Source organism: Oncorhynchus mykiss, chromosome 26 (assembly GCF_013265735.2).
Source record: "Oncorhynchus mykiss isolate Arlee chromosome 26, USDA_OmykA_1.1, whole genome shotgun sequence".
In the NCBI taxonomy this organism is placed as follows: domain Eukaryota; kingdom Metazoa; phylum Chordata; class Actinopteri; order Salmoniformes; family Salmonidae; genus Oncorhynchus; species Oncorhynchus mykiss.
Window position 1 is genome coordinate 825,001 of NC_048590.1, and position 24,504 is coordinate 849,504.

General features: G+C 45.3%; 1 protein-coding gene across 5 annotated transcripts in view; it reads left to right on the forward strand.

Annotated features, from left to right (window-relative positions):
• The window catches only part of LOC110526878 (aminopeptidase N), a 74,844-nt gene that overhangs the window by 13,011 nt on the left and 37,329 nt on the right, over nt 1–24,504 (forward strand). For 4 of the 5 annotated variants that reach the window (XR_005039886.1, XM_036964375.1, XM_036964376.1 and 1 more), the window contains exons 2-7: nt 10,101–10,835; nt 13,872–14,014; nt 14,770–14,912; nt 21,546–21,672; nt 22,500–22,654; nt 24,306–24,419. Coding sequence is in view for 4 of the 5 variants with exons in the window: in XM_036964375.1 (XP_036820270.1) it covers nt 10,225–10,835; nt 13,872–14,014; nt 14,770–14,912; nt 21,546–21,672; nt 22,500–22,654; nt 24,306–24,419 (1,293 nt within the window). In the remaining variant the exon portion in view is untranslated. Of the gene's footprint in view, nt 1–7,131; nt 7,233–10,100; nt 10,836–13,871; nt 14,015–14,769; nt 14,913–21,545; nt 21,673–22,499; nt 22,655–24,305; nt 24,420–24,504 lie in introns of those variants that run through there. The other variant, XM_036964377.1, reaches the window with a different exon arrangement.

A 24,504-nucleotide genomic window follows, 5' to 3' on the forward strand; every position in this document is an offset into this window, starting at 1 on the left:
CACATGACCTGGTAGTGGACCAGTGTCAACCTGACTGAGAAGACACATGACCTGGTAGTGGACCAGTCTCAACCTGACTGAGAAGACACATGACCTGGTAGTAGATCAGTGTCAACATGACTGAGAAGACACATGACCTGGTAGTAGACCAGTGTCAACCTGACTGAGAAGACACATGACCTGGTAGTGGACCAGTGTCAACCTGACTGAGAAGACACATGACCTGGTAGTAGACCAGTCTCAACCTGACTGAGAAGACACATGACCTGGTAGTAGACCAGTGTCAACCTGACTGAGAAGACACATGACCTGGTAGTAGACCAGTGTCAACCTGACTGAGAAGACACATGACCTGGTAGTAGACCAGTGTCAACCTGACTGAGAAGACACATGACCTGGTAGTAGACCAGTGTCAACATGACTGAGAAGACACATGACCTGGTAGTGGACCAGTGTCAACATGACTGAGAAGACACATGACCTGGTAGTAGACCAGTGTCAACCTGACTGAGAAGACACATGACCTGGTAGTAGACCAGTGTCAACCTGACTGAGAAGACACATGACCTGGTAGTAGATCAGTGTCAACATGACTGAGAAGACACATGACCTGGTAGTAGACCAGTGTCAACATGACTGAGAAGACACATGACCTGGTAGTAGACCAGTGTCAACATGACTGAGAAGACACATGACCTGGTAGTAGACCAGTGTCAACATGACTGAGAAGACACATGACCTGGTAGTGGACCAGTGTCAACATGACTGAGAAGACACATGACCTGGTAGTGGACCAGTGTCAACATGACTGAGAAGACACATGACCTGGTAGTGGACCAGTGTCAACATGACTGAGAAGACACATGACCTGGTAGTAGACCAGTCTCAACATGACTGAGAAGACACATGACCTGGTAGTGGACCAGTGTCAACATGACTGAGAAGACACATGACCTGGTAGTGGACCAGTGTCAACATGACTGAGAAGACACATGACCTGGTAGTGGACCAGTGTCAACATGACTGAGAAGACACATGACCTGGTAGTGGACCAGTGTCAACACGACTGAGAAGACACATGACCTGGTAGTAGACCAGTGTCAACATGACTGAGAAGACACATGACCTGGTAGTAGACCAGTGTCAACATGACTGAGAAGACACATGACCTGGTAGTAGACCAGTGTCAACATGACTGAGAAGACACATGACCTGGTAGTAGACCAGTGTCAACATGACTGAGAAGACACATGACCTGGTAGTAGACCAGTGTCAACATGACTGAGAAGACACATGACCTGGTAGTGGACCAGTGTCAACATGACTGAGAAGACACATGACCTGGTAGTGGACCAGTGTCAACATGACTGAGAAGACACATGACCTGGTAGTGGACCAGTCTCAACCTGACTGAGAAGACACATGACCTGGTAGTAGACCAGTGTCAACATGACTGAGAAGACACATGACCTGGTAGTAGACCAGTGTCAACATGACTGAGAAGACACATGACCTGGTAGTAGACCAGTGTCAACATGACTGAGAAGACACATGACCTGGTAGTAGACCAGTGTCAACATGACTGAGAAGACACATGACCTGGTAGTGGACCAGTGTCAACATGACTGAGAAGACACATGACCTGGTAGTGGACCAGTGTCAACATGACTGAGAAGACACATGACCTGGTAGTGGACCAGTCTCAACCTGACTGAGAAGACACATGACCTGGTAGTAGACCAGTGTCAACATGACTGAGAAGACACATGACCTGGTAGTGGACCAGTGTCAACATGACTGAGAAGACACATGACCTGGTAGTAGACCAGTGTCAACATGACTGAGAAGACACATGACCTGGTAGTGGACCAGTGTCAACATGACTGAGAAGACACATGACCTGGTAGTGGACCAGTGTCAACATGACTGAGAAGACACATGACCTGGTAGTGGACCAGTGTCAACATGACTGAGAAGACACATGACCTGGTAGTGGACCAGTCTCAACCTGACTGAGAAGACACATGACCTGGTAGTGGACCAGTGTCAACATGACTGAGAAGACACATGACCTGGTAGTGGACCAGTGTCAACATGACTGAGAAGACACATGACCTGGTAGTGGACCAGTGTCAACATGACTGAGAAGACACATGACCTGGTAGTGGACCAGTCTCAACCTGACTGAGAAGACACATGACCTGGTAGTGGACCAGTGTCAACATGACTGAGAAGACACATGACCTGGTAGTAGACCAGTGTCAACATGACTGAGAAGACACATGACCTGGTAGTGGACCAGTGTCAACATGACTGAGAAGACACATGACCTGGTAGTGGACCAGTGTCAACATGACTGAGAAGACACATGACCTGGTAGTAGATCAGTCTCAACCTGACTGAGAAGACACATGACCTGGTAGAATACCAGTGTCAACATGACTGAGAAGACACATGACCTGGTAGAATACCAGTGTCAACATGACTGAAAAGACACATGACCTGGTAGTGGACCAGTGTCAACATGACAGAGAAGACACATGACCTGGTAGTAGACCAGTATCAACATGACTGAGAAGACACATGACCTGGTAGAATACCAGTGTCAACATGACTGAGAAGACACATGACCTGGTAGAATACCAGTGTCAACATGACTGAAAAGACACATGACCTGGTAGTAGACCAGTATCAACATGACTGAGAAGACACATGACCTGGTAGTGGACCAGTGTCAACATGACTGAGAAGACACATGACCTGGTAGTAGACCAGTGTCAACACGACTGAGAAGACACATGACCTGGTAGTGGACCAGTGTCAACCTGACTGAGAAGACACATGACCTGGTAGTAGACCAGTCTCAACATGACTGAGGAGACACATGACCTGGTAGTGGACCAGTGTCAACACGACTGAGAAGACACATGACCTGGTAGTAGACCAGTGTCAACATGACTGAGAAGACACATGACCTGGTAGTGGACCAGTCTCAACATGACTGAGAAGACACATGACCTGGTAGTAGACCAGTGTCAACACGACTGAGAAGACACATGACCTGGTAGTGGACCAGTGTCAACCTGACTGAGAAGACACATGACCTGGTAGTGGACCAGTGTCAACATGACTGAGAAGACACATGACCTGGTAGTAGACCAGTGTCAACACGACTGAGAAGACACATGACCTGGTAGTAGATCAGTCTCAACCTGACTGAGAAGACACATGACCTGGTAGTGGACCAGTGTCAACACGACTGAGAAGACACATGACCTGGTAGTAGACCAGTGTCAACATGACTGAGAAGACACATGACCTGGTAGTAGACCAGTCTCAACCTGACTGAGAAGACACATGACCTGGTAGTAGACCAGTCTCAACATGACTGAGGAGACACATGACCTGGTAGTGGACCAGTGTCAACATGACTGAGAAGACACATGACCTGGTAGTGGACCAGTGTCAACATGACTGAGAAGACACATGACCTGGTAGTGGACCAGTGTCAACACGACTGAGAAGACACATGACCTGGTAGTAGACCAGTGTCAACATGACTGAGAAGACACATGACCTGGTAGTAGACCAGTCTCAACCTGACTGAGAAGACACATGACCTGGTAGTAGACCAGTCTCAACATGACTGAGAAGACACATGACCTTTTAGTGGACCAGTGTCAACCTGACTGAGAAGACACATGACATGGTAGTAGATCAGTCTCAACCTGACTGAGAAGACACATGACCTGGTAGTAGACCAGTCTCAACCTGACTGAGAAGACACATGACCTGGTAGTGGACCAGTCTCAACCTGACTGAGAAGACACATGACCTGGTAGTAGACCAGTGTCAACATGACTGAGAAGACACATGACCTGGTAGTAGACCAGTCTCAACCTGACTGAGAAGACACATGACCTGGTAGTAGATCAGTCTCAACCTGACTGAGAAGACACATGACCTGGTAGTAGACCAGTGTCAACATGACTGAGAAGACACATGACCTGGTAGTAGACCAGTGTCAACACGACTGAGAAGACACATGACCTGGTAGTGGACCAGTGTCAACATGACTGAGAAGACACATGACCTGGTAGTAGACCAGTCTCAACCTGACTGAGAAGACACATGACCTGGTAGTGGACCAGTGTCAACATGACTGAGAAGACACATGACCTGGTAGTAGACCAGTGTCAACATGACTGAGAAGACACATGACCTGGTAGTGGACCAGTGTCAACACGACTGAGAAGACACATGACCTGGTAGTGGACCAGTGTCAACATGACTGAGAAGACACATGACCTGGTAGTGGACCAGTGTCAACATGACTGAGAAGACACATGACCTGGTAGTGGACCAGTGTCAACACGACTGAGAAGACACATGACCTGGTAGTGGACCAGTGTCAACATGACTGAGAAGACACATGACCTGGTAGTAGATCAGTCTCAACCTGACTGAGAAGACACATGACCTGGTAGTAGACCAGTCTCAACCTGACTGAGAAGACACATGACCTGGTAGTGGACCAGTGTCAACACGACTGAGAAGACACATGACCTGGTAGTGGACCAGTGTCAACATGACTGAGAAGACACATGACCTGGTAGTAGATCAGTCTCAACCTGACTGAGAAGACACATGACCTGGTAGTAGACCAGTCTCAACCTGACTGAGAAGACACATGACCTGGTAGTGGACCAGTCTCAACCTGACTGAGAAGACACATGACCTGGTAGTGGACCAGTGTCAACATGACTGAGAAGACACATGACCTGGTAGTGGACCAGTGTCAACATGACTGAGAAGACACATGACCTGGTAGTGGACCAGTGTCAACATGACTGAGAAGACACATGACCTGGTAGTGGACCAGTGTCAACACGACTGAGAAGACACATGACCTGGTAGTAGACCAGTGTCAACATGACTGAGAAGACACATGACCTGGTAGTGGACCAGTGTCAACACGACTGAGAAGACACATGACCTGGTAGTGGACCAGTGTCAACATGACTGAGAAGACACATGACCTGGTAGTGGACCAGTGACAACATGACTGAGAAGACACATGACCTGGTAGTAGACCAGTGTCAACATGACTGAGAAGACACATGACATGGTATGAAAGACAAAACAAAACTAAATGGGAAAAATGATTGACATTGGCACTTTTCACTGGCTGTCCCTCAGGTTGTGGCAGGAGGACATATATTTGGCTGTCAAAACTGCACATTTTGGTTTTTCACCCAATAAATATTGGATTTTAGTTTCAAATTCTGGGAAAGAATTTGGGAAAGAAATATTATCTTAGGTCTGAGTATTTGTCATAGTGTAATAGGAAATGCAGCTCTGTCTCAACCTCTCCCCTGGAGCAGAGTGAGCACAGCCTGTCCTCTCTGGGCAGCCAGGTTTGTCTGTGTATCGACCGGTCTCTATAGGCAGACTGTCCTCTCTGGGCAGCCAGGTTTGCCTGTGATGACCGGTCTCTATAGCCAGACTGTCCTCTCTGGGCAGCCAGGTTTGTCTGTGACGACTGGTCTCTATAGCCAGACTGTCCTCTCCGGGCAGCCAGGTTTGTCTGTGACGACTGGTCTCTATAGCCAGACTGTCCTCTCCGGGCAGCCAGGTTTGTCTGTTACGACTGGTCTCTATAGTCAGACTGTGCTCACTGAGTCTGTACCTAGTCAGTGTTTTCTATCAGTCACAGTGGTCAGATAGCCTGACACCATGTACCGTCTGTTTAGAGACAAATAGCATTGAAGTTTACTTCGATTTTTTGTGGTGTCTTTCCAAAATTATATATTTTTCATTTTGCTCTATGGGGTTGGTTTGGGTTTGTGAACTGGGCCTCAGAACCAGCTGGCTGAGTTCTGTCCTGAGGCTCTATGGGGTTGGTTTGGGTTTGTGAACTGAGCCTCAGAGCCAGCTGGCTGAGGGGACTCTTCTCTGGTTTCATCTCTTGACATTGTAGAGCTGTGTGATGGATGTTTTGGGGTCACTTGTTTTTAGATGGTTCTACAAATTAATGTATCTTTTTTCTATTTGAATGAGGAGGGCCCAGTTCTGCTCTACATGAGTAATGTCTTTGCACATGCAATTCAGTCTTGCAAAACTCTGCATGTGACTCTCTGTGACGCCCCTCCCACTCTGTGAAGATCCTCCCACTCTGTGATGATCCTCCCACTCTGTGAAGATCCTCCCACTCTGTGACGATCCTCCCACTCTGTGACGATCCTCCCACTCTGTGACGATCCTCCCACTCTGTGACGATCCTCCCACTATGTGACGCCCCTCCCACTCTGTGACGATCCTCCCACTCTGTGACGATCCTCCCACTACGTGACGCCCCTCCCACTCTGACGCCCCTCCCACTTTGTGACGCCCCTCCCACTCTGTGAAGATCCTCCCACTCTGTGACGATCCTCCCACTCTGTGACGATCCTCCCACTCTGTGAAGAACCTCCCACTCTGTGACGATCCTCCCACTCTGTGACGATAATCCCACTCTGTGACGCCCCTCCCACTCTGTGACGCCCCTCCCACTCTGTGACGCCCCTCCCACTCTGTGACGCCCCTCCCACTCTGTGACGATCCTCCCACTCTGTGACGATCCTCCCACTCTGTGAAGATCCTCCCACTCTGTGACAATCCTCCCACTCTGTGACGCCCCTCCCACTCTGTGACGACCCTCCCACTCTGTGACGACCCTCCCACTCTGTCTGCCGAATTCTCTCTCTTTGCTCTTGTTTTCCTTAATAGGAAAATGCAGCTGTTCCCCATTCATTGAGGATACTCTCCATGCAGACACAGACAGATTATGCTCTTCTTGCTTTCTCTCAGCTCGTTCACAGCCATGTGAAAGCTACCTGTGTTGCTGATATTTAGTCCTAGATACGTGTAGTTTTTGGTGTGTTCTAATAGAACTGTGTCCAAATATAATTTATATTTCTAATCCTGATTTCTGGACCTTTTTTTTTTCTTAGATTAACGGTCAGAGCCCAGGTCTGACAGACCCTCCTCCTTAGTGGGAGACAGCAGCACCAGGTCTGACAGACCCTCCTCCTTAGTGGGAGACAGCAGCACCAGGTCTGACAGACCCTCCTCCTTAGTGGGAGACAGCAGCACCAGGTCTGACAGACCCTCCTCCTTAGTGGGAGACAGCAGCACCAGGTCATCTGTCTACAGCAGACACTTGATTTCAGGGTTGTGTAGGGTGATACCAGGTGACAGTCTTCTGTTTCGCAATTTTTATTTTATTTTTAACCTTTATTTAACTAGGTTTTAAGATCAAATGATTATTTTCAATGACGGCCTAGGAACAGTTAACTGCCTTTTTCAGGGGCAGAACGACAGATTTTTACTTTGTCAGCTCGGGGATTTGATCTAGCAACCTTTTGGTTACTGGCCCAACACTATAATCACTAAACTACCCTGCCGCCTCAAAATGTCGATCTTAAATAGTGTTGGACATATTGCGCAGCCCTGTTTCACTCCACGTCCCTGAGGGAAGAAGTCTGTTTGCTTGTTGCCAATTTGAACCACACATGTGTTTTTAGTGTACATTGATTTAATAACATATGTTTTCCGTCCAATACCACTCTCTGTTAGTTTATAAAAAGAGCCTTGTGCCAAATTGACTCAAATTCTTCAAAGTCAAAGGATTCAAAGTCTACAGAACACGTGTAGATTGTGCCTTTGTTTTGGTGTGCTTGTTTGTCAGTTAGTGTGGAGGGTGGAAATGTGGTCTGTTGTACCATATGTTTTTACAAATCCAATCTGGTTCAGTTAGTGTGGAGGGTGGAAATGTGGTCTGTTGTACCATCGGTTTTTACAAATCCAATCTGGTTCAGTTAGTGTGGAGGGTGGAAATGTGGTCTGTTGTACCATCGGTTTTTACAAATCCAATCTGGTTCAGTTAGTGTGGAGGGTGGAAATGTGGTCTGTTGTACCATCGGATTTTACAAATCCAATCTGGCGTCTGCGTAGGACGTTGTGTTCATTAAGACAATTATGTAGTCTGCTATTTATGATACTGCAGAGAATTTTCCCCAAGTTGCTGTTAACGCAAATTCCTCTAATTATTTGGGTCAAATTTGTCTACATTTTTATTGATTGGTGTGATCTCTCTCTGTTCTCTCTCTCAATTCAATTTCAATTCAAGGGGCTTTATTAACATGGGAATCATATGTTAACATTGCCAAAGCAAGTGAAATAGATAAACAAAAAGTTAAATAAACAATACAAAATTATCAGTGAACATTATACTCACAAAAGTTCCAAAAGAATAAAGACATTTCAAATGCCAGTGTTTGTGGGTCTGTGTAATCTGAGATAGTCAGGTATTCTATCACTGTGTACTCTGTTTAGGGCCAAATAGCATTCTTGTTTGCTCTGTTTGTTTTGTAAATTCTTTGTAATGTGTCAAGTAATAATCTTTTTGTTTTCTCATGATTTGGTTGGGTCTAATTGTGTTGCTGTCCTGGGGCTCTGTGGGGTCTGTTTGTGTTTGTGAACTGAGCCCCAGAACCAGCTTGCTTAGGGGACTCTTCTCCAGGTTCATCTCTCTGTAGGTGATGGCTTTGTTACGGAAGGTTTGGGAATCGTTTCCTTTTAGGTGGTTGTAGAATTAACAGCTTTTTTCTGGATTTTCATAATTAGCGGGTATCGGCCTAATTCTGCTCAGCATGCATTATTTGATGTTTTATGTTGTACATTTATAATACAGGATATTTTTGTAGAATTCTGCATGCAGTCTCTCAATTTGGTGTTTGTCACATTTAGTGAATTCTTGGTTGGTGAGCGGACCCCAGACCCCACACCTCATAAAGGACAGTTATTTAACTCATTCAATTATTTTTAGCCAGATCCTAATTGGTATGTCACATTTAATGTTCCTTTTAATGGCATTGAAGACCCTTCTTGCTTTGTGTCTCAGATCGCTCACAGCTTTTTGGAAGTTACCTGTGGCGCTGTTTAGGCCAGGGTATATATTGTTTTTTTGTGTGCTCTAGGGCAATGGTGTCTAGATGGAATTTGTATTTGTGTTCCTGGCGACTGGACCTTTTTTGGAACACAATTATTTGTTATCTTACTGAGATTTACTGTCAGGGCCCAGGTCTGACAGAATCTGTGCAGAAGATCTAGGTGCTGCTGTAGGCCCTCCTTGGTTGGTGACTGAAGCACCAGATCATCAGCAAACAGTAGACATTTGACTTGAGATTCTAGTAGGGTGAGGCCGGGTGCTGCCGACTTTTCTAGTGCCCGCGCCAATTCATTGATATATTTGTTGAAGAGGGTGGGGCTCAAGCTGCATCCCTGTCTCACCCCACGGCCCTGTGGAAAGAAATGTGTTTTTTTTGCCAATTTTAACCGAACACTTGTTGTTGTGTACATTCATTTTATAATGTTGTATGTTTTTCCCCCAACAACACTTTCCATCAAATTGTATGGCAGGACCTTATTCCAAATTGAGTCAAAAGCTTTATTGAAATCAACAAAGCATGATAAGTCTTTGCCTTTGTTTTAATTTGTTTGTTACTTAGGGTGTGCAGGGTGAATACGTGGTCTGTCATTTGGTAATTTGGTAAAAAGCCAATTTTACATTTGCTCAGTACATTGTTTTCACTTTTTCGCTGAGGAAATGTATAAGTCTGCTGTTAATGATTACGCAGAGGATTTTCCCAAGGTTGCTGTTGACGCATATCCCACAGTAGTTAATGGGGTCAAGTTTGTCTCCACTTTTGTGGATTGGGGTGATCAGTCCTTACTTCCAAATATTAGGGAAGAGGCCAGAGCTGAGGATGATGTTAAACAGTTTAAGTGGAATTTGTGATCTGTATGTTTTATCATTTCATTTAGGATACCATCAACACCACAGGCCGTTTTGAGATGGAGACTTTGTATTTTGTCCTGTAGTTCATTCAATGTAATAGGAGAATCCAGTGGGTTCTGGTAGTCTTTAATAGTTAATTTTAAGATTTGTATTTGATCATGTATATATCTCTTCCTCTCTCCCTCTCTTTCTCTCTCTCTCTCTGTCTCTCTCTCTCTCTGTCTCTCTCTCTCTCTGTCTCTCTAAACTAACATCACAGGTCCACAGACAGGCTAATAGTTGATCCTTTAACTGAGGAGTGAAAAGACAGAGCGTAGCCGAGTCCCGGAGACCACAGGTTGCTCTGCCATCTCCCTGTTACCACCTCCAGCAAGGCATCATCCATGGCTAAAGGCTTCTACATCAGTAAGAACATGGGGCTAGCAGGTCTTCTGATGGGGACTGTAGCAGTGGTCATCATCATAGCCCTGGCAGCAGTCTACGATAAAGAAAAGACCAAGAACCAGAATAAACCTGTGGATGGTGTGGCCATGTTGACCACTGCCTCTCCAACCACCTCCTCCACCCTCTCCACTCCTAAAGACCCCTGGGAACACTACAGACTGCCTGACTCCCTGTCTCCTGTCTCCTACAACATCACCCTCTGGCCTCGACTGGTTGTCAATGCCTCTACTGGCCTCTACATCTTCACAGGACAGTCAGCTGTGGTGTTCCAGTGTAAGAAGGACACAGATCTGATCGTCATCCACTGTAACAAGCTGAACCTGACTCTGCTCAACGGCCACCATGCTAGACTGACTGGCCTGGATGGAGCGACTGCTCCCACCGTAAAGACTAGCTGGCTGCAGGTGAAGACGGAGTACCTGGTCATTCAGCTGAATGGGAAGCTAACTGCTGGGAAGTCCTATAGACTTTCCACAGACTTCCAGGGAGAGCTGGCTGATGACCTGAAAGGATTCTATAGGAGTGAATATACAGAAGATGGTGGTAAAAAGTAAGTACCAACTGATACTAGATACAGTAGAACCATGGATGATACTAGATACAGTAGACCCCTGGATGATACTAGATACAGTAGACCTCTGGATGATACTAGATACAGTAGAACCATGGATGATACTAGATACAGTAGACCCCTGGATGATACTAGATACAGTAGACCCCTGGATGATACTAGATACAGTAGACCCCTGGATGATACTAGATACAGTAGACCTCTGGATGATACTAGATACAGTAGAACCATGGATGATACTAGATACAGTAGACCCCTGGATGATACTAGATACAGTAGACCCTGGATGATACTATATACAGTAGACCCATGGATGATACTAGATACAGTAGACCCTTGGATGATACTAGATACAGTAGAACCATGGATCATACTAGATACAGTAGACCCTTGGATGATACTAGATACAGTAGACTCCTGGATGATACTAGATACAGTAGACCCATGGATGATACTAGATACAGTAGACCCCTGGATGATACTAGATACAGTAGACTCATGGATGATACTAGATACAGTAGACCCATGGATGATACTAGATACAGTAGACCCCTGGATGATACTAGATACAGTAGACCCCTGGATGATACTAGATACAGTAGACCCCTGGATGATACTAGATACAGTAGACCCCTGGATGATACTAGATACAGTAGACCCCTGGATGGTACTAGATACAGTAGACCTCTGGATGATACTAGATACAGTAGACCCCTGGTCCTTCCTCTCTGATACTAGATACAGTAGACCTCTGGATGATACTAGATACAGTAGACCCCTGGATGATACTAGATACAGTAGACCCCTGGATGATACTAGATACAGTAGACCCCTGGTCCTTCCTCTCTGATACTAGATACAGTAGACCTCTGGATGATACTAGATACAGTAGACCCCTGGATGATACTAGATACAGTAGACCCCTGGATGAAACTAGATATAGCAGACCCCTGGATGATACTAGATACAGTAGACCCCTGGTCCTTCCTCTCTGATACTAGATGCAGTAGACCCCTGGATGATACTAGATACAGTAGACCCCTGGATGATACTAGATACAGTAGACCCCTCTCTGATACTAGATACAGTAGACCCCTGGTCCTTCCTCTCTGATACTAGATACAGTAGACCCCTGGATGATACTAGATACAGTAGACCCCTGGATGATACTAGATTCAGTAGACCCCTGGATGATACTAGATTCAGTAGACCCTGGATGATACTAGATACAGTAGACCCCTGGATGATACTATATACAGTAGACCCATGGATGATACTAGATACAGTAGACCCTTGGATGATACTAGATACAGTAGAACCATGGATCATACTAGATACAGTAGACCCTTGGATGATACTAGATACAGTAGACTCCTGGATGATACTAGATACAGTAGACCCATGGATGATACTAGATACAGTAGACCCCTGGATGATACTAGATACAGTAGACTCATGGATGATACTAGATACAGTAGACCCATGGATGATACTAGATACAGTAGACCCCTGGATGATACTAGATACAGTAGACCCCTGGATGATACTAGATACAGTAGACCCCTGGATGATACTAGATACAGTAGACCTCTGGATGATACTAGATACAGTAGACCCCTGGATGGTACTAGATACAGTAGACCTCTGGATGATACTAGATACAGTAGACCCCTGGTCCTTCCTCTCTGATACTAGATACAGTAGACCTCTGGATGATACTAGATACAGTAGACCCCTGGATGATACTAGATACAGTAGACCCCTGGATGATACTAGATACAGTAGACCCCTGGTCCTTCCTCTCTGATACTAGATACAGTAGACCTCTGGATGATACTAGATACAGTAGACCCCTGGATGATACTAGATACAGTAGACCCCTGGATGATACTAGATATAGCAGACCCCTGGATGATACTAGATACAGTAGACCCCTGGTCCTTCCTCTCTGATACTAGATGCAGTAGACCCCTGGATGATACTAGATACAGTAGACCCCTGGATGATACTAGATACAGTAGACCCCTCTCTGATACTAGATACAGTAGACCCCTGGTCCTTCCTCTCTGATACTAGATACAGTAGACCCCTGGATGATACTAGATACAGTAGACCCCTGGATGATACTAGATTCAGTAGACCCTGGATGATACTAGATACAGTAGACCCCTGGATGATACTAGATACAGTAGACCCCTGGATGATACTAGATACAGTAGACCTCTGGACGGTATGAATCCTCTCAGCCCTACCTCTCTGATACTAGTCTGATCCCCCCAGACTCCAGACTACAAACAGCAGGTCTGGGACAGGTAGCACGTCCGGTGAACAGGTCAGGGTTCCATAGCCGCAGGCAGAACAGTTGAAACTGGAGCAGCAGCATGACCAGGTGATGACTCCTTGCTGTCCCCAGTTCACCTGGCCGTGCTGCTGCTCCAGTTTCAATACTTCTGCCTGTGGCTATGGAATCCTGACCTGTTCCCCGGATGTGATACCTGTCCCAGACCTGCTGTTTTCAACTCTCTAGAGACAGCATTAGCGGTAGAGATACTCTTAATGATCGGCTATGAAAAGCCAACTGACATTTACTCCTGAGGTGCTGACTTGTTGCACCCTCGACAACTACTGTGATTTTTATTATTTGACCCTGCTGGTCATTTATGAACATTTGAACATCTTGGCCATGTTCTGTTATAATCTCCGCACGGCACAGACAGAAGAGGACTGGCCACCCCACATAGCCTGGTTCCTCTCTAGGTTTCTTCCTAGGTTTTGGCCTTTCTAGGGAGTTTTTCCTAGCCACCGTGCTTCTACACCTGCATTGCTTGCTGTTTGGGGTTTTAGGCTGGGTTTCTGTACAGCACTTTGAGATATCAGCTGATGTACGAAGGGCTATTTAAATACATTTGATTTGATACATACAGTAGACCCCTGGTTTGTATGAATCCTCTCAGTAGACAGCCTCAACAGTTCTTTTCATCCTGTAACATGATATTGAATCTGATCTGTTTCCAGAGTTGTAGCCACGTCTCAGATGCAGGCTACGTTCGCCAGGAAAGCCTTCCCCTGTTTTGATGAACCTGCCATGAAGGCCGTCTTCCACATAACGCTCATCCACCAACGAGGAACTGTAGCTCTGTCCAACGGCCGGGACGTTGGTTAGTTCACAGCCTATACACTACCCTCTTTGGGCTACCTCACCGTTCTCCACCCTTTCCCAAAAGTGTTCACTGATACGCTTCCTATCTTGGATTTAACAATGGTGGGAATACCTCCAGCCAATGGTGGGAATACCTCCACCCAATGGTGGGAATACCTCCAGCCAATGGTGGAAATACCTCCAGCCAATGGTGGAAATACCTCCAGCCAATGGTGGAAATACCTCCAGCCAATGGTGGAAATACCTCCAGCCAATGGTGGGAATACCTCCAGCCAATAGTGGGAATACCTCCAGCCAATGGTGGAAATACCTCCAGCCAATGCTTATTTCAATCTCAAAGCTTTTCAGTCCTGGACTTGCAAGTGCAGGCTTTGGCAGAAGGGTGGAGAACATGGCTGTAGCCTTGTTATTGATATGTACAGCCCTACTATACATTGACTGTGGAGTTGAAGACATCTCAGAAGGAATGAGTACGCTTGACAACATGTAATGAGAAAATCAACTACAGAATGCTGTTAATGGTTCATGTCTGGTAACATAACACTCTCCCTCTCTCTCTCTCTCTCTCTCTCTCTCTCTCTCTCTCTCTCTCTCTGTCTCTGCTCTTCCCTCTCTCTCTCTCTCTCTCTCTCTCCCTCTCCCTCTCTCTCTCTCTCTCTCTCTCCCTCTCCCTCTCTCTCTCTTTCTCTGTCTCTGCTCTTCCCTCTCCCTCTCTCTTTTCCTTCCTTCTCTTCTCTCTCTCCAATGTTTTAGAGACCGTCAACAGCACCATAGACGGCACTGAAGTCACCATGACCAGATTTGAGCCCACTAAAAGAATGTCAACATACCTCCTGGCATTTATCGTCAGTGACTTTGATCATATCACTGGATCGATAGAGAACAACAATGTTTTGGTAATTCAATCCACCACAGAGTGCCCTGGTTATTCCCTATAAAGTACACCACAGAGGACTCTGGTTATTCCCTATAAAGTACACCACAGAGGACTCTGGTTATTCCCTATATAGTACACCACATATCACTCTGGTTATTCCCTATATAGTACACCACATAGGAATTTGGTCCATATCAGTGCACTATATACAGTTGAAGTCAGAAGTTTACATACACCTTAGCCAAATACATTTAAACTCAGTTTTTCACAATTCCTGACATTTAATCCTAGTAAACATTCCCTGTCTTAGGTCAGTTAGGATCACCACTTTATTTTAAGAATGTGACATGTTAGAATAATAGTAGAGAGAATGATTTATTTCAGCTTTTAATTCTTTCATCACATTCCCAGTGGGTCAGAAGTTTACATACACTCAATTAGTATTTGGTAGCATTGCCTTATAGTTGTTTAGCTTGGGTCAAACGTTTCGGGTAGCCTTCCACAAGCTTCCCACATTAAGTTTGGTGAATTTTGGCCCATTCCTCCTGACAGAGCTGGTGTAACTGAGTCAGGTTTGTAGGCCTCCTTGATCGCACACGCTTTTTCAGTTCTGCCCACAAATGTTCAAAAGGATTGAGGTCAGGGCTTTGTGATGGCCACTCCAATACCTTGACTTTGTTGTCCTTAAGCCATTTTGCCACAACTTTGGAAGTATGCTTGGGGTCATTGTTCATTTGGAAGACCCATTTGCGACCAAGCTTTAACTTCCTGACTGATGTCTTGAGATGTTGCTTCAATATATCCACATACCTTTCCTGCCTCATGATGCCATCAGTCCCTCCTGCAGCAAAGCACCCCACAACATGATGATGACACCCCTGTGTTTCACGGTTGGGATGGTGTTCTTCGGCTTGCAAGCTTCCCCCTTTTTCCTCCAAACATAACGATGGTCATTATGGCCAAGCAGTTCTATTTTTGTTTCAACAGACCAGAGGACATTTCTCCATGTGCAGTTGCAAACCGTAGTCTGGCTTTTTTATGGCGGTTTTGGTGCAGTGGCTTCTTCCTTGCTGAGTGGCCTTTCAGGTTATGTCGATATAGGACTTGTTTTACTGTGGATATAGATACTTTTGTACCTGTTTCCTCCAGAATCTTCACAAGGTCCTTTGCTGTTGTTCTGGGATTGATTTTCACTTTTAGCACCAAAGTACGTTCATCTCTAGGAGACAGAACGCGTCTCCTTCCTGAGCGGTATGACGGCTGCGTGGTCCCATGGTGTTTATACTTGCGTACTATTGTTTGTACAGATGAACGTGGTTCCTTCAGGCGTTTGGAAATTGCTCCCAAGGATGAACCAGACTTGCGGAGGTCTTGGCTGATTTCTTTTGATTTTCCCATGATGTCAAACAAAGAGGCACTGAGTTTGAAGGTAGGCCTTGAAATACATTCACAGGTACACCTCCAATTGACTCAAATTATGTCAATTTCCTGGAATTTTCAAGTTGTTTAAAGGCACATTCAACTTAGTGTATATAAACATCTGACCCAAGGGAATTGTGATACAGTGAATTATAAGTGAAATGATCTGTCTGTAAACAATTGATGTAAAAATGACTTGTGTCATGCACAAAGTAGATGTCCTAACCGACTTGTCAAAACTATAGTTTGTTAACAATTCATTTGTGGAGTGGTTGAAAAACGAGTTTTAATGACTCCAACCTAAGTGTATGTAAACTTCTGACTTCAACTGTAGGTAATAGGGTGCTACAGTTTCCTCTCATTCAGATTCATGACTGATACTGCTGTGGTTAGACTGTAGTGATGACTGATGCTGCTGTGGTTAGACTGTAGTCATGACTGATGCTGCTGTGGTTAGACTGTAGTCATGACTGATGCTGCTGTGGTTAGACTGTAGTGATGACTGATACTGCTGTGGTTAGACTGTAGTGATGACTGATACTGCTGTGGTTAGACTGTAGTGATGACTGATACTGCTGTGGTTAGACTGTAGTGATGACTGATACTGCTGTGGTTAGACTGTAGTCATGACTGATACTGCTGTGGTTAGACTGTAGTGATGACTGATGTTGCTGTGGTTAGACTGTAGTGATGACTGATACTGCTGTGGTTAGACTGTAGTGATGACTGATAGTGCTGTGGTTAGACTGTAGTGATGACTGATACTGCTGTGGTTAGACTGTAGTGATGACTGATACTGCTGTGGTTAGACTGTAGTGATGACTGATACTGCTGTGGTTAGACTGTAGTGATGACTGATAGTGCTGTGGTTAGACTGTAGTGATGACTGATACTGCTGTGGTTAGACTGTAGTGATGACTGATAGTGCTGTGGTTAGACTGTAGTGATGACTGATACTGCTGTGGTTAGACTGTAGTGATGACTGATGCTGCTGTGGTTAGACTGTAGTGATGACTGATACTGCTGTGGTTAGACTGTAGTCATGACTGATACGGCTGTGGTTAGACTGTAGTGATGACTGATGCTGCTGTGGTTAGACTGTAGTGATGACTGATACTGCTGTGGTTAGACTGTAGTGATGACTGATACTGCTGTGGTTAGACTGTAGTGATGACTGATACTGCTGTGGTTAGACTGTAGTGATGACTGATACTGCTGTGTTTAGACTGTAGTGATGACTGATACTGCTGTGGTTAGACTGTAGTGATGACTGATGCTGCTGTGGTTAGACTGTAGTGATGACTGATAGTGCTGTGGTTAGACTGTAGTGATGACTGATACTGCTGTGGTTAGACTGTAGTGATGACTGATACTGCTGTGGTTAGACTGTAGTGATGACTGATGCTGCTGTGGTTAGACTGTAGTGATGACTGATACTGCTGTGGTTAGACTGTAGTGATGACTGATACTGCTGTGGTTAGACTGTAGTGATGACTGATACTGCTGTGGTTAGACTGTAGTGATGACTGATACTGCTGTGGTTAGACTGTAGTCATGACTGATACTGCTGTGGTTAGACTGTAGTGATGACTGATGTTGCTGTGGTTAGACTGTAGTGATGACTGATACTGCTGTGGTTAGACTGTAGTGATGACTGATACTGCTGTGGTTAGATTGTAGTCATGACTGATGCTGCTGTGGTTAGACTGTAGTGATGACTGATACTGCTGTGGTTAGACTGTAGTGATGACTGATACTGCTGTGGTTAGACTGTAGTCATGACTGATACTGCTGTGGTTAGACTGTAGTGATGACTGATGTTGCTGTGGTTAGACTGTAGTCATGACTGATGCTGCTGTGGTTAGACTGTAGTGATGACTGATAGTGCTGTGGTTAGACTGTAGTGATGACTGATACTGCTGTGTTTAGACTGTAGTGATGACTGATACTGCTGTGGTTAGACTGTAGTCATGACTGATACTGCTGTGGTTAGACTGTAGTGATGACTGATACTGCTGTGGTTAGACTGTAGTCATGACTGATACTGCTGTGGTTAGACTGTAGTGATGACTGATGTTGCTGTGGTTAGACTGTAGTGATGACTGATGTTGCTGTGGTTAGACTGTAGTGATGACTGATGTTGCTGTGGTTAGACTGTAGTGATGACTGATGTTGCTGTGGTTAGACTGTAGTGATGACTGATACTGCTGTGGTTAGACTGTAGTGATGACTGATACTGCTGTGGTTAGACTGTAGTGATGACTGATACTGCTGTGGTTAGACTGTAGTGATGACTGATACTGCTGTGGTTAGACTGTAGTGATGACTGATACTGCTGTGGTTAGACTGTAGTGATGACTGATACTGCTGTGGTTAGACTGTAGTCATGACTGATACTGCTGTGGTTAGACTGTAGTGATGACTGATGTTGCTGTGGTTAGACTGTAGTGATGACTGATACTGCTGTGGTTAGACTGTAGTGATGACTGATAGTGCTGTGGTTAGACTGTAGTGATGACTGATAGTGCTGTGGTTAGACTGTAGTGATGACTGATACTGCTGTGGTTAGACTGTAGTGATGACTGATACTGCTGTGGTTAGACTGTAGTGATGACTGATAGTGCTGTGGTTAGACTGTAGTGATGACTGATACTGCTGTGGTTAGACTGTAGTGATGACTGATAGTGCTGTGGTTAGACTGTAGTGATGACTGATACTGCTGTGGTTAGACTGTAGTGATGACTGATGCTGCTGTGGTTAGACTGTAGTGATGACTGATACTGCTGTGGTTAGACTGTAGTCATGACTGATACGGCTGTGGTTAGACTGTAGTGATGACTGATGCTGCTGTGGTTAGACTGTAGTGATGACTGATACTGCTGTGGTTAGACTGTAGTGATGACTGATACTGCTGTGGTTAGACTGTAGTGATGACTGATACTGCTGTGGTTAGACTGTAGTGATGACTGATACTGCTGTGTTTAGACTGTAGTGATGACTGATACTGCTGTGGTTAGACTGTAGTGATGACTGATACTGCTGTGGTTAGACTGTAGTGATGACTGATACTGCTGTGGTTAGACTGTAGTGATGACTGATACTGCTGTGGTTAGACTGTAGTCATGACTGATACTGCTGTGGTTAGACTGTAGTGATGACTGATTCTGCTGTGGTTAGACTGTAGTGATGACTGATACTGCTGTGGTTAGACTGTAGTGATGACTGATACTGCTGTGGTTAGACTGTAGTGATGACTGATGCTGCTGTGGTTAGACTGTAGTGATGACTGATACTGCTGTGGTTAGACTGTAGTGATGACTGATACTGCTGTGGTTAGACTGTAGTGATGACTGATACTGCTGTGGTTAGACTTTAGTCATGACTGATACTGCTGTGGTTAGACTGTAGTGATGACTGATACTGCTGTGGTTAGACTGTAGTCATGACTGATGCTGCTGTGGTTAGACTGTAGTCATGACTGATAGTGCTGTGGTTAGACTGTAGTGATGACTGATGCTGCTGTGGTTAGACTGTAGTGATGACTGATGCTGCTGTGGTTAGACTGTAGTGATGACTGATACTGCTGTGGTTAGACTGTAGTGATGACTGATACTGCTGTGGTTAGACTGTAGTGATGACTGATACTGCTGTGGTTAGACTGTAGTGATGACTGATACTGCTGTGGTTAGACTGTAGTGATGACTGATACTGCTGTGGTTAGACTGTAGTGATGACTGATACTGCTGTGGTTAGACTGTAGTGATGACTGATGCTGCTGTGGTTAGACTGTAGTGATGACTGATGCTGCTGTGGTTAGACTGTAGTGATGACTGATACTGCTGTGGTTAGACTGTAGTGATGACTGATACTGCTGTGGTTAGACTGTAGTGATGACTGATACTGCTGTGGTTAGACTGTAGTCATGACTGATACTGCTGTGGTTAGACTGTAGTGATGACTGATAGTGCTGTGGTTAGACTGTAGTGATGACTGATGCTGCTGTGGTTAGACTGTAGTGATGACTGATACTGCTGTTGTTAGACTGTAGTGATGACTGATAGTGCTGTGGTTAGACTGTAGTGATGACTGATAGTTCTGTGATTAGACTGTAGTGATGACTGATACTGCTGTGGTTAGACTGTAGTGATGACTGATACTGCTGTGGTTAGACTGTAGTCATGACTGATACTGCTGTGGTTAGACTGTAGTGATGACTGATACTGCTGTGGTTAGACTGTAGTCATGACTGATGCTGCTGTGGTTAGACTGTAGTGATGACTGATACTGCTGTGGTTAGACTGTAGTCATGACTGATACTGCTGTGGTTAGACTGTAGTGATGACTGATACTGCTGTGGTTAGACTGTAGTCATGACTGATGCTGCTGTGTTTAGACTGTAGTGATGACTGATACTGCTGTGGTTAGACTGTAGTCATGACTGATACTGCTGTGGTTAGACTGTAGTGATGACTGATGCTGCTGTGGTTAGACTGTAGTGATGACTGATGCTGCTGTGGTTAGACTGTAGTGATGACTGATACTGCTGTGGTTAGACTGTAGTGATGACTGATACTGCTGTGGTTAGACTGTAGTGATGACTGATGCTGCTGTGGTTAGACTGTAGTGATGACTGATACTGCTGTGGTTAGACTGTAGTGATGACTGATACTGCTGTGGTTAGACTGTAGTGATGACTGATACTGCTGTGGTTAGACTGTAGTCATGACTGATGCTGCTGTGGTTAGACTGTAGTCATGACTGATACTGCTGTGGTTAGACTGTAGTGATGACTGATACTGCTGTGGTTAGACTGTAGTCATGACTGATACTGCTGTGGTTAGACTGTAGTGATGACTGATACTGCTGTGGTTAGACTGTAGTCATGACTGATACTGCTGTGGTTAGACTGTAGTGATGACTGATACTGCTGTGGTTAGACTGTAGTGATGACTGATACTGCTGTGGTTAGACTGTAGTGATGACTGATACTGCTGTGGTTAGACTGTAGTCATGACTGATACTGCTGTGGTTAGACTGTAGTCATGACTGATACTGCTGTGGTTAGACTGTAGTGATGACTGATACTGCTGTGGTTAGACTGTAGTGATGACTGATACTGCTGTGGTTAGACTGTAGTGATGACTGATACTGCTGTGGTTAGACTGTAGTCATGACTGATGCTGCTGTGGTTAGACTGTAGTGATGACTGATAGTTGATACTAATTGTTTGCAGGTCCGTATCTGGGCTCGGAGGAAAGCTATAGCTGAGGGACACGGAAACTATGCTCTCAATGTTACAGGACCAATGCTCAAGTTTTTTGAACGATACTACAATGCCAGCTACCCACTGTCCAAGTCAGGTAAGTTAGCTTAGCATTCATACCTGTCAGGTAAGTTAGCTTAGCATTCAGACCTGTCGGGTAAGTTAGCTTAGCAGTCAGACCTGTCAGGTAAGTTAGCTTAGCATTCAGACCTGTCAGGTAAGTCAGATTAGCATTCAGACCTGTCAGGTAAGTCAGTTTAGCATTCAGACCTGCCAGGTAAATCAGCTTAGCATTCAGACCTGTCAGGTAAGTAAGCTTAGCATTCAGACCTGTCAGGTAAGTCAGCTTAGCATTCAGACCTGTCAGGTAAGTTAGCTTAGCATTCAGACCTGTCAGGTAAGTTAGCTTTGCATTCAGACCTGTCAGGTAATTTAGCTTAGCATTCAAACCTGTCAGGTAAGTTAGCGTTGTATTCAGACCTGTCAGGTAAGTCAGCTTAGCATTCAGACCTGTCAGGTAAGTTAGCTTAGCATTCAGACCTGTCAGGTAAGTTAGTGTTGTATTCAGACCTGTCAGGTAAGTTAGCTTAGCATTCAGACCTGTCAGATAAATTAGCTTTGCATGCAGACCTGTCAGGTAAGTTAGCTTAGCATTCAGACCTGTCAGGTAAGTTAGCTTGGCATTCAGACCTGTCAGTTAAGTCAGCGTTGTATTCCGACCTCAGCTCCATGAGTGCATGTGTACACATGTAGGCCTACACTTATATTATACTCTGTGAAACTAAGTCTCCCAACAGATTGTTGGCTATGTTCCAAATGGCTCCCTATTCCCTATAAAGTGCACTAAGGCTCTGGTCAAAAGTAGTGCACTATAAAGGGAATAGGGTACCATTTAGGCCTCCTTTATTGGTTTTTCCCCTGTAGACCAGATAGCTCTGCCTGACTTCAATGCTGGAGCCATGGAGAACTGGGGTCTGATCACCTACAGAGAGACAGCCCTCCTGTACGATCCAGCCATCTCCTCTGTTGGAAACAAAGAGAGAGTCTTGACTGTGGTGGCTCACGAACTGGCTCATATGGTAGTGTGTTCTCTATGACATCACTGTACTTCCTGTCCAACCTATGACATCCCTGTACTTCCTGTCCAACCTATGACATCACTGTACTGCCTGTCCAACCTATGACATTAATGTACCTAGTGTCCAACCTATGACATCACTATACTTCCTGTCCAACCTATGACATTACTGTACTTCCTGTCCAACCTATGACATCACATCCTGCAAGGAGAAACATTGCTCGAGAGGATGACTAAGGTCCACAACATGAGCGCCAGGTAATGAGAGGAAGCCCAGTTACCAGTTGCCGGGAGAAGATGGAACGAGATGGATTTTGGCCAGACATTCTGCTAATTTTCTCATCAATGAAACATTTAATCTCAATACAATTTTTTGTTCACAAAACTAGATTATGTTACTAACAGAGTGGACTAAGTTTAGCATACTTGTTGTGTTGTTTAGAAGGAGTGCAAATTGAGTTATTGCACACGCACTTCACAGAGAAGGCGTTCCCTAATGGAAATATGCGCATACATGCTAGAACACGCCAATAGGATCTCGCTAGCTCCTGCTTGGCTCTGCCCACCTCCTTGCTTGTTCTGCCCACTATGACTAATTGGTTCCCATTTGAAACGACGGGCTATGGTCTATCTTGGTTTAGATATAAAAATCTTTGGTTAGAGTTTTGGGCAAGTAACCAGCAGGTAGCCTAGTGGTTAGAACGTTGGACTAGTAACCGGCAGGTAGCCTAGTTGTTAGAGCGCTGGGCTAGTAACCAGCAGGTAGCCTAGTGGTTAGAGTGTTGGGCTAGTAACCGGCAGGTAGCATAGCGGATAGAGTGTTGGGCTAGTAACCAGCAGGTAGCCTAGTGGTTAGAGTGTTGGACTAGTAAACAGCAGGTAGCCTAGTGGTTAGAACGTTGGACTAGTAACCGGTAGGTAGCCTAGCGGTTAGAGTGTTGGGCTAGTAACCGGCAGGTAGCCTAGTGGTTAGAGTGTTGGGCTAGTAACCGGCAGGTAGCCTAGCGGTTAGAGTGTTGGGCTAGTAACCGACAGGTAGCCTAGGGGTTAGAGCGTTGGACTAGTAACCAGCAGGTAGCCTAGTGGTTAGAGTGTTGGGCTAGTAACCGGCAGGTAGCCTAGTGGTTAGAGTGTTGGGCTAGTAACCAGCAGGTAGCCTAGGGGTTAGAGCGTTGGACTAGTAACCGGCAGGTAGCCTAGTGGTTAGAGTGTTGGGCTAGTAACCGGCAGGTAGCCTAGCGGTTAGTGTTGGGCCAGTAACCGAAAGGTCTCTAGTTCCTTAAAGGTGAAAAATCTGTTAATGTGCCCTTAAACAAGCCACTTAATCCTAATTGCCCCAGGATCACCGTTGATTATGGCAGACCTTGGCCTTGATCACATTCTCCTAGGGTGTCTCAGGGTGAGTTGGGGTATCAAATGTTTTGGTCACAAGCAGCGAATACAACAGGTGGTGAATTTATAATGAAATACGAAAAACATGTTTTCAATTCATACCTTTGTATTAATACGTACTTGTATATGCGTTAAATAGGACCAATACAAGTACCCACCTAATTATTAATGTTGGTCAGAGCTGGCGAAAGGTAATAGGGAACAGACGGCCATTTTGGATGTGATTGTTCCCAAAGTGTGACATGATCCTGTGTCCACAGTGGTTTGGGAACCTGGTGACTCTGAGATGGTGGAATGACCTGTGGCTGAACGAGGGCTTTGCCAGCTACGTGGAGTATCTAGGAGCTGACTACGCTGAACCCACGTGGAACATCGTAAGACTGATCACCCTCACAGGAGGATTAATCTGATCATATAAAGTACAGTAAGACTGAGCACCCTTACAGGAGGATTGATCTG